This window comes from Nipponia nippon, unplaced genomic scaffold (genome assembly GCF_047370975.1).
Source record: "Nipponia nippon isolate SJK-2023a ecotype South Korea unplaced genomic scaffold, ASM4737097v1 scaffold_2, whole genome shotgun sequence".
NCBI lineage: Eukaryota > Metazoa > Chordata > Aves > Pelecaniformes > Threskiornithidae > Nipponia > Nipponia nippon.
The window spans coordinates 66,128,315-66,139,696 of NW_028262336.1; the positions used below are offsets into that span (position 1 = coordinate 66,128,315).

Consider the following 11,382-nt stretch of genomic DNA (forward strand, 5'->3'; position numbering starts at 1 on the left):
TCTTCTCCCATTTCCTGCCTATTCTCTATTTGTATTTCAAGCTGTGGGTTTACAGCCGTTTCATTGACAATATGAAGTTGAGTATTTGGGGTCTAACAGTAACTGATGCTGGTGGCCCTGATCTGAGGTTGTGCAAACAGCTCCTACTGCTGCTGTTCTTAGAAGAATCTGGGGGGTGGTCTCTTTGTTGCCAGTAGTTACAAAGAGTGAAGCAATGAAAGTGCATTTCATGAAGGAGACGTCTGGTAAGAAATTTGAATTAAGGAGAAAACTCCAGTCCTAGAGGTGGGAGTTAACTGATGTACTGTAGCATCTGAAATAAGTCTATACCTTAAGCTGAGTCCTGCCTAGGAAGTTTTTCCTTCCCTTTATTTCCTTTACTAGCTCCAATGGAAAAACATTGGCATTACAAACATGAAGATTTGGGTGAGATGAATCCCACCCTTGTGTCAAACTTCCGTTCATTTTTGCTTAATCTGTTACTTTTGACAAGGAACTCCTGTATCTCCCGTATAGATGCTTGTTTTTTCATAGGCTGTGGAGAATGGAAGAGTAAGCAAGAGTTGCTCTTCAGCACTAGTATGCTCTGGCTATACACTGAAAGTAGCGTATCTTTTTAATACAGGTATCTCCTGGGGACACTGGATGGGATGTCTTCAGCTTGGACTATCATGTTGATGGGCCAATAGCAACGGTAATGTCATATACTGCTGGCTGTGAACATGTCTCGAATACTGAATTGAATTGCTAAATTTTTTTTTAATTGAAATAACCTTTTATTCTGGAGTGTAAGATCAGAGAGACGACTTTTGTTTTTGTGGGGGTTTTTTGGGTTTTTTTTTTTTTTGGCATCTAGGATGTACCCATTGTATAAACAGTTGGGCCAAAATCTCAATTCTTATAAATTGACTGTGAGTGCTAAAAAGCTACATTTATAACAATCATTACTGAAAATGAGTAATTCATTTGTTCCAGCAGAGATTTTAGCATGTTCTTAATAAATGGAGTGCTCCTCTTCTTCCATTATTACTAGGCTGTAGCTGCTAATTTGGGATAATTTGCAAGGAACTGAAGAATGTATTTGAGGAGAACCTATTTGTACTATCTAAATGAAATTTGATAGGTGGTGTTCATTAGAACTGCTGAGAAAATAGCTGCACTATTGATCAGACTGCATTTAGCCTCTATAAAGAGCTTGTAAAGAACTTTTTTTTTTTTTTTTTTAAACAGGACATCAAAATGTGAGTCTGACCAGCAGAAGGAATTGTCATGTATATATATATAGTTTGAAAAGAGAAAAATGTTTAGCCTTTATCTTGTTCATGCCTTCTTACACTTACTTCCTCCCATATGGGATTGGAAGGGCTTAAAACCTCCCAAGAAATGATTGCCTCCTGGCATGTAGGTCCAAGCTTTTTCAATTGTCTTGTTGGTAGGACAACAAATACAGTTGTACTTTCTCAGCCTGCAATGAATTGGAACTGGCAAAAGCATCAGAGCAGCACTTAGGATTTAAAAAAAAAAAACCAACAACAACAAAAAAAAAAGCCCCCAAAACCCCCCAACCTTTTCATTTAATTTTTTTTTAAACATGGAAAAGATGCCTATGTGGAGGACTCATGCAGAGAAGCATATAAGCTGCAATGCATTTCTACTCCATTGTCTTCAGTCTTCTGAAGGACATGATGTGGAAAAATTGATGATGTAGGAATCTTTTTTTTTTTGTGTGTGTGTGTTAAAATGCAAAAAATAAAATGACAGTGCTGTTGAAGTGTGCTCTGGACCAGAGCAGGTGCTATAGCTCTGCCTTCAGCAGTGCCTTGTGCCTACTTGAATGTTAGGTAACTTAGCTCAGCCCTTGAGGGAGGATCTTCCCAAAAGCTCTGGGTTTCCAGGGATTTTGTTTAGACTATATTTACCAATAAACTGCATGGGTCAGAATAGATGGACTGTGAAGAGGTTCTTGGTCCTTCAGAACACATGGTATGTCTATTAAATTTGTACTGATATTTTGTTTGTTTTGTAGGTATTTACACGTGAGTGCATGAGCCACTATCTAAGAGTATTTAATTTCCTTTGGAGAGCGAAACGAATGGAGTATATTCTTACTGATATATGGAAAGGGCACATGTGCAATGCAAAGCTTCTGAAAAGTATACCAGGTGAGAGAAGCCCAAATGGATGGTAAACTGCATTTAGATGACTGCATCTTATTTGAAACTGTATGTTAAGGGGGCGGGGGGAAGCCTGTTGGGACAGACGAGTTTTATATTTTGTTGCTTCTCTTGACTGCCTGTTTAATGGTAGATGATGATGAAGATAAAATAACATTATTGTAAATGGAAGCTTCCTGTTTGTTGTTTTACTTAATCCTTGGTTGTGAGTTTTTGTAGCAGTGAGCAAATGAAACATCCCAGGTCTCTGGAAAGAGACCGTTACTCTTCCATCCCCTTTTACTCATCTCTGTTGATGCCTTCCTATCTGTGTCTCCCTCTTTCTTTTGCTGGAAGTAGTAAGTCTCACACATGCACGCTTCTGAATTTACTAGTTTTACCTTCACTCATTCCCTGTGTTTTTGTTTAGCTAAGAACAGAAGAGGCAAAGATAAAAGAAACAGATGTTTGAGAAGAAATAGAAAAGCTCTTAAGTGTAGTGGCTCTGGTGCGTGTTAAATGGACTGGGATTTTTCGATCCTGCTTCTCAGCTGAGAATATAGTCATATTTATGAGCCTCTATACTGGCTCAAGCTTGACTTTTTTTACCTAGCTACACTTCTCTCAGTAAAAAATAGCTGTTGAGGGTTACGCTTTTTTGTGGCATAGTAATATTTACAAAGATATATTTATGTTTTTTTTAATTAGGAACTGTTCGGTGGGTGGGAGTGGACACCTTGGCCTCAGAAGGTCACTAGGAAACAAGGTCTTGTAAAGTCTGCTCCGGTGCACAAGACTGATCTCTGGAACTGTACTGGATGACTAGGTTTCCTTTCAGTTTCTGTGAGATAGGATTTAGTTTATTGTCATTTCCGTGTCCCAAATAAGTGCTTGTTTGACTCAAAACCAGTGGTCTGTTGCGTTCTTGCTTTCTGTTCCCTTTGAGACTAGGGTGCAGTTAACAGATTTTATTCTCATCACCTGAGGGTCTTCAGGCTGGAGCTGTCTCCCATTGCTAGGGTTTTGTTTGTTCTTTTGTTCTCAGAAGGAAGTTTTTTCTCCACTCCCCCCACCCACCCCACTCCCCTGCCCCAGGAGGCCTTTCTTATGCTTCGCTATGGAGCAGTCTTCTGTAAGTAACAGCTCAGTTGCTTGTTGCCTTTACGTTTCGCTATGTTTTAAGTAATGCAGACATTTAAGGTAGCTGGCCCAGCTCTTGTAGCTCTTCTGTTGGCAGAAGGAGCCAAGTACTGTATTTCTCAGTTTGTGCCTCTGACAAAGGAGAGTATGTTTACAAAGACCTGTACTGCCTTCTGCCTGGAGGGACAGGAGTCTTTCTTGCTCACTGGCATGTCTAAGTTGGAAGCTGTGAGTAAACTTTTTTTCTGAAATACATGGAGAGTCCACGCCAGCACAGAAGTAGTAGAACTTGCTTTTATTTTCTCTCTCTCCCTCCAAAACAGTACCTTGCCCTTCCGGTCACAGAGCACCAAATGGAAGACAGTAACTGATAGGAGGAAGCAGCTGCAGGGTCTTTTGTTTTTCAACTACAAAGAGGTAGCACTGACTTTCAAAGATAGCTTTATTCACAATTCCCAAAAAGTCTTAACAGCCAGGGATTTTAATGCTTTAAAGGAGTACTTCTAGACAGTAGTGTCAGGCTCACTCTTTTCCTGTTAGTAATTTGAAGAAGAAACACAGATGTATCCAACTCACCAATGTTGCGGAATTTCTGCTGTTTAGCCAACCCTGGAGGTTTTTTTCATTGATCCTATTTAAAGTAGATGCAACATAATATGTTAGGGATAGTCCTACTGCAAAGGCATAAGAAACGAAGAACAGAGTAGCTTGTAATATCTTTCAGATGACTGGATGGTTCTGTAACATCCCAAGATATGAAAATGTAGAATTCCTTTTGTAGTAGTCTCATAGCTTGTCTGCAGTGGCAAATTACTTCGGCAGCTTTTTAGAAATTACTACTTCTGTCTGGATATCTGCCTGATTCCACAAGGCTGAGTATCTTCGTTCCAGAGAATTTTTGCAATTGATGGTAATCTTGATAATAGCCTTCTGCAACAGAGACCTTCTCTTACAGGTGAGCAGCTGAGGCCATTAGTGACTTACCTGTGGGTCTCTGGTGGATTGGGGAATTGAGCCTGGACCACATGAGTGACAAATTCCCTGCCCCTGTCACAACCACCCTCTCTTTTGCTCTCAGTGTAGCTAAGTAATGCAAAATATGCTGTCTGTGGTTTGAAGGCTAATGGTAAGAGATGAGAGGCTCCAGGTGCAACTGTAAATCTGTGGCCTCAGATTTTCAACCAAAAGAACACATGGGATGTTTACTATATTTTGGTCTCTTGGGACCGAGAGGGTCTTTTTCACTTGTGATACTCAGCAAGTTTCCAGCACTGTCTGAGCACACAGTTGGTGTAATTTTTGGCTCGCATTTTCTAAAAGTTAATTGTGCAATGTTCTTTGCTCACCTGTTGCCAGCCAGTATTGCTGCTACCATCCAAGACTAGTGGCTGTTTAATGAAGTATTCAGTTTGGTAGAAAAAGTTTACCAAGCTCGTTTGATGGCTGTGCCTGTCCTTGTGGTCTTTAACATGCCATCTCTTTGGATTTTTTACAGAGCTTTCTGGGGTGCTGCATCAGTGTCACGTTCTGGCATCAGAAATGGTCCATTTCATTCATCAAATGCAGTATTACATTACATTTGAGGTATACTCTCTCCACCCAATTAGTTGCTTAAAAATGAAGTACTTTTAATATTCTGTATGTGTTGTGTGTCTTAAATTTCAAAGAGCTTGTCATCTAGCAAATCAAAACAGCCCAATCCTGAATCATTGCTCCAGGTGCTTGAATGTTCGTGGGATGAACTCTGGAACAAGGTCCAACAAGCACAGGACTTGGATCACATCATTGCAGCTCATGAAGTTTTTCTAGACACAATCATAGCTCGGTGCTTGCTGGATAGTGATTCCAGGGTAAGTCTTCTCCTTTGCATTAAATTGTAGCTTTGTGATCTTGGCTTATGGGTTAGGAACCATCTTCTCTTATGTTGTCGGAGCAAGGGGAAAAGTCGTTTTTCTTCCTCTGATATAAGACCTTATTATGGTAGGTTCTGTGCATACTCCCCACACACAGTCACAGATGCTGATTATAAAACTTGTTACAATGTGGGCCGGTTGCTTTTGGTCCTAAGAAGCTGTGTGATCATGCAACAACTGATTTAGGACTTTGCAAAACAGTCTCTCCAGCTGTGCGTAAAAAGATTTAATTTACTCATATTCTAAAGAGTGGTAGTAACTTAAAACTCTTTTGCCATACTACTCTTTCATTGTTTTGTCGCTTAACTGTCTCACAGGTACTTCTCAACCAGCTTCGAGCTGTTTTTGATCAGATTATTGAGCTTCAGAATGCCCAAGATGCAATGTACAGAGCTGCTTTGGAGGAGCTGCAGCTGAGATTGCAATTTGAAGAGAGGAAAAAACAGCGTGAGCTTGAGGTACAGTAAGGATGTTGCCGGAACATGAAAATTAATTGAGGCAGATATACTTGTCTTTTGATATACGGAGGATTTTAGATATCACGTAGAGGTACAGCAAAAATGGAAAATGTAGTTAGGACAAATGCAAAAGGCATCAGCAGTAGCTAGTGAATTCAAACAAAACTGCTGAGTAGTGTTTTTCATTTCTGTCTTGCCCAAAACCTCTAAGTGAGTAGATTCTGCAGTGGGTTTTGGAGGATGAGAAATTTAGGTTTCTTTTAGGTAAAGGAAATGGAAGAGTCTTTAATATCCTGAACGCTTTTACAAAAAATGCCATAGTTCCATGCCTACCTCCCTACTGTCAGTCTGTGGGACATGCAGTGCTCGTGTGAGACTCGCCTGCTTTGCTAACCTCCAGTTTCTTTCGCGTGCTGTACAACCACCAAGGGGACTGATAGTTTCAATACTAGAGGCTCCATGTTTGGCTTTCAATGGCAATGGTTGGTTTGTATAAACATGGTGGTTTAGCGGGGCAGAAGGTGGCCCGATTAGCAGCTTTCATCATGTGATGCTTGACCTCTTAACTCATTTGGTCTCTCTAGGGCAAGTGGGGTGTAACTGCATCAGAAGATGAAGAAGAGAGCAAGAGGATGAAAGAATTTCAAGATTCAATACCCAAAATGTGCTCACAGCTGCGAATCCTCACTCACTTTTACCAGGTGCCCCTTAGATTGTATTTTTTTTAATATGGGTGCTGGGCTTTGATACGTAGAAATCAATTTCAGATATGGAGTATGTGTAACTTCTGTATTCATGTGTGCAGTTTGTGGATCTAGGTCTTCATTTTTTGCTTCTCTGCTTAGAAGCCTGTATTCACTGTTCTTCGGTAGACAGCAGGTTTTGTAATCGTGTATGTTCCCCTGACAAAGAGGAATAGTCTCTTCATGTGAGTCTCCTCCGTCCTCCAGTAGTGGAAGTAATAGCTATCTTCTGGTGTAATCTGAAGAAAAAAAAAAAAAAAAAAAATTAGAATTCCCTCTGCATTCCATTTCTTCTCACCATCTTTGCAAATCATTGCTATTAAAGACTGCAGAAAGGGTCCTTATTAAGGGCCTAACACTTGATTTTAAGTGCACTGAGATGGGCAATAAGTAAGCTGTTTGGCGGAACGTGCATAGGCTGTCTTCTTTGGGAATTATTCTGGCTTTGTCTGAAATTGTTATATCTGATTCTAAAGCTCTCATTCCCCAGGAAAATCAGCTGTTAGATTTCAGGGAAAGCATTCCAGAAAGTGATGAAAGGGAGGGACACAGCACTGTGTGCCACAGCAGCCGTTCAGGATTAGACCCCAGGTCAACTGAAAACCAAAAGCCTACTTCAACTCATCTCTTGACTTTGACACATGAGATACTCTTGATGTCATGTAGTGTACCTTTTAACTTCTCGTATTTATCACCTTTGGCATGCCTGAAGTTAGGATTTTTTTAATGATGATACTGAGTTTGACTTAAAGCTGTAGGGCCTGCTTTATTCCATCTTGCTGTTGATATTTCTTGTATCTTTCTTTCATATTTTAATATCCATAAATACACATTTAGACAAATAGTAAACATGTAAGCATGCATTGTTGCCCTAGGTAAATGAATGAGGTTGAAGTGGTTTTGCTGCGTTGTTACTCATACATTCATTTTACCTTGTAAGAGTACAATTGGTTCTTTATTGGTAAGTTGTGACTTAGCACCTGTACAGCATGTGCAGAGCACTTCTCAGTCCTTCTCTCTGGTGGTTTGCACCAGATCCATTTCTGTATTGCCTATAACTTTGCCATAGCTACCCTGGATGAAGTGCTGCATTGTCAAAAGACTTCGGTTCCCATGGAAATTTGATTGAAAACAGAATAGGGCACCCAGGTTATAAAATACTGGTGGCTCTTGTTGAAGGCTGTAGAGATCCTGAGCTCTGATGTGAGGACTTCAGACCTGGGAGGAATTTGCTCCTGGGTCCACATATTTCAGTTCTCCCTCCCAGAGAAAAATGGAGACAAATTCTTTTAGGAGTGGGCTGTGAATAGATTGTAGTTTGTGTGCTCTGCAGGATTGCTCCAAGTTGGCAATGTAGCTTTTGCCTGCTCGGACTGTATTCCTGCTGAGCCCCACTATGGATTTTCCGTGCAGGACTTCGCTGGCCAGCCTTGGTCATCTCTGGAAGCAGTGGGGTGCTCTAGTTATGGGCATGTCCACATTAGCATTTATAATGTGGAGATCAGGAATGAGCTCTTGAAGTGAGTCTTCCCATCCTCCCAAAGTCCTCTGCTTTTCTGCATGCTGTGGAGCTCCCGCAGGCCCTGGGCTAGAGCTGAATGGGAAGACGGACTCCAGAAGTGTACCTCCTGCATGCCAAGTGCAAGTCCCACATAAAAACTGCTCCAAATGCATAGAGTCTAGCCACTGGGTCTGTAGCAGTGACTGCCCTACTGGGCAGATGCTCTGCAGCTCTGCAGTGCTACTTGCTGCTGTCAGTATAGCCTACATCAAATACGTATTTATGAAGCAAGCAGTGGTCTCAGGCTGGCCTGGCCTGGCCTGCGTTGCACATGTGACACGGAAACAAGGTGAGGTCTCCTGTCGGCATGTAGTGGATCCTGAATTGGTCTCCTGCGTACCTGGGGAGGGCCGGGGCAGTGGCGCAGGGGCAGCTCTTTGGACAGATGGGGAGTGCCAGCAGGGCAAGCGGGGGTCTGTTGAGAAGGCCGAGCTGTTTGCGCTGGAGACTCTGAAGTGCGTGGCAGACTTTTGAAGGTAAAATGAAGCTCTGTGCTTTTGCAGAAAGAATGAATCCAGCATAACTCATTTGCTAACAATTGGGTATAAATGCTTGTGCTTGCCCTTTCCCTGCTTCCCTCTGCCTCCTTGCCAGGCCTGTGCACCACCTGGCATCCCTGTGCAAAACACACTACTGCTGTCGTCTTAGCTGTCTCTTGGGTTTTTCTTTCTCCTTCAGGGAATCGTCCAGCAGTTCTTGGTCCTGCTGACAACCAGTTCTGATGAAAGCCTTCGGTTTCTTAGCTTTAGATTGGACTTCAATGAACATTACAAAGCAAGGGAGCCAAGGCTTCGTGTATCACTGGGCACTAGAGGCAGACGAAGCTCACATGTGTGAAACAACTGCTAAGGACTGCACCTCGGTATCCGAAGGATGTTGAACCTCTTGTTGGACAAAGCAATCAGTGTTGACATAATACAACCAAATTGTGCGTGATTGGTGTCTACCATTTCTGCAGGCCACACGTTTTCAGTCATGTGATTGTGTGACACTGTATAGCAGAAAGCAAAAAAAGTAGGTTTTTTTTACACTGATGTTTCTAGAATTACCAGACTAAATGGGCTGATTGAACCTCTTCCAATCAACTTCTTAAATCATCCTTTTAAACAAACCAATTTTATTTGAAGCTTTCTGAGCTCTCTCCACTGTAACTTATATCTGTGTCAAGGAAATCGCATCTTTTGTTTATAGAAAGCACCATTTCCTTTTTTAACAAGAAAATAAGAAGGTTATTTTTTCTATATATACTTGTTCTATTTGAAGAGAGCTTTTGTTAAAGCCAACAGTTTAGGACCCAGACCTAATGTCCTTGTTAAGAAGCTATACAGCATTTCATTATGCTGATTTTCAGTGTTGTGACGTGTTCGACTGTGTGAGAATCTTTGTATCAGGAGACATAAACTTATAATTAATTTTTTTGTTGTTTTCAAAGTTAACAAACTGAAATAAAAAAATTAGTAGGGAAATTCTATGGTTACTGTACAGGAGAAAACTATAGAAGCAGAGCAGGAGTGTACCTATTGCACATAAGATCTAAAAAATGAAGTTGAAGCCTCGGTACTGTGAAAGGAAAGTTTTGGTTAAGATTGAATTGAATGAAATAATTGATGTTCAAAATCAGATGTGTAGAAACAAACTGACTTGGCTAATGTTGACTTCATTCTCTTCCGTATTTTTTCATTGTAAATATTTATATATTGCTGTTCAGACGTTGGTGAGAGGGGGATTCTTCTTTTGCAAAGTTGTCATTATATCAGGTCATTTATTATGTTCCACAAATGCAAGCTTAGAAAAATAAAAACACGATTATCTTTCAAACAAGTGATTTGCTTTTTGTAATCAAAATATTATGATTTTTCCACAAGGTAAGAAAGGAGAAGCTTCCAGTTAGGAGTGTATTGATTTACAGATCCCTACCCATTTCAGGATCTCGGTACTATTCTTATCTATACTTAGAGTTGTGTGCAATTTGTTAATTAACAATTAGCTTCAGGTCAAGCAGGTCTGTGGCCTTTTTTGCCTTTTGCCCTTACTCCACTTGAACCCCTGGGCAGCAGAGGCACCTGCCAGGTCATGCAGACGAGGCTGCTGTGAGTCAGGAAGGAGGGGAACTCTCGTGGGGACGATGCCCCGACTTGCATCCCTGGACTAGTGGGTCTGCCCTTCAGACACCAGGATTCCTGTTATCATGCAGGCCTTGGAGTCTTTGCTTTTGTTAAATAAAACGTGTAAGGCTTTTAACCCTGTGCCCTTAAAGGACCTGCTGGTGTAGCTGCCCTCATGGAGGTACTTGCAGGCAGCATTTCAGCTGTAAGAAAATAGGGACCCTGAAGCCAGTGATATTCTGTGTGCCAAAGGAAAGCTGAAGGATGCCGAGCTTGGCATCGCAAGGTCGCAAATCATTTGCAGGCAGGAGTACTTTCTTTTTGTGGGTGTGGTGGGAGAGTATTGTTCTCGTAAAGACTGAAAGAACTACAAAGCTTATGTGGTTATGTTTTGGCCAAAACTGTTGGGAAAAAAAAATGAGCTGCACGGGCACTCCTTTAGCCATTGCCTTGAGAGACATGTTGCACGATCCCGTGTGTCATTAGACAATCCATAGGCCAGAGAGGCAGCATCAATGTCAGAAGTAGAGGACAAGTTCCAGAGAAAGGTTTAGTGCTGAAATGAATCGAGCAATACGCAGGAAACCCGCAGTAGTGGCCATGCAGGGAACGATCATTTTGGAGTGATTCCACAGATATCCAGCGATCTGGGAAGAGTCCTCACTGCTGCAGGAGTTGCTCCGACTGCTGGGCTGAGGGGGACATTTTGAACTCAAGGCACAGAACACCTGGGCCAGTGGGGACCTGCTGTTGTCCTCGGTGCTCCTTTGTGGGTGGAGACAAGTCTTTTATCCCCTAACCCAGAAGCAGTCATGTTTATTTCAGTCTACACATTTTCTGTAGCTTCTGATCTTACAATTAAAGCTGAGCAGTGGTAGTGTAACAAGCATAGCTTGAGGAAGCCAGTGACTCCTTTTCAAGTAGATGGAGCAATGAAAAAAATACATGGACAAAAAGATGAATCTCTGTGATCATCTGTTGGCCCTATACTGTTAGGGCCAGATTCTCATCAAGAGAGTGGATCGAAAGTTGAGCAATAAATACTTGAAATCTTCCTTTGGTCTTGGAAATAACTATATTAACAGCATTGTCATAACAAATGATACGGGAGCGCCAACACTTCAAACCAGAGAGAAAATTGAGACTTGATGCATCGATAAATATTTAAAAGGCAAGGCATAGAATAACCTGTCCCAGAGAAAGTGGGGGAAAATAGTGGGATAAGCAGATAAGAAGGGCTGGTCGTGTGTAAATAGGGTGCTGGTCAGTATGTTTTTCGAGCCTTGCCCTTCACCTGATCCGTGCAGCC

The 11,382-nt window shown here is 41.6% G+C and overlaps 1 protein-coding gene across 1 annotated transcript in view; it reads left to right on the forward strand.

The window, feature by feature from the left end:
- TUBGCP3 (tubulin gamma complex component 3) overlaps positions 1-9,801 on the forward strand; it is a 59,074-nt gene extending 49,273 nt beyond the window's left edge. Inside the window, exons 16-22 of the mRNA XM_087758440.1 lie at positions 626-694; positions 2,027-2,162; positions 4,789-4,877; positions 5,012-5,143; positions 5,524-5,664; positions 6,249-6,365; positions 8,647-9,801. Of these exons, the coding sequence (XP_087614566.1) occupies positions 626-694; positions 2,027-2,162; positions 4,789-4,877; positions 5,012-5,143; positions 5,524-5,664; positions 6,249-6,365; positions 8,647-8,805 (843 nt within the window). The 3' untranslated portion in view covers positions 8,806-9,801. The remainder of the gene's footprint in view (positions 1-625; positions 695-2,026; positions 2,163-4,788; positions 4,878-5,011; positions 5,144-5,523; positions 5,665-6,248; positions 6,366-8,646) is intronic.
- The last annotated feature ends 1,581 nt before the right edge of the window (positions 9,802-11,382 follow it).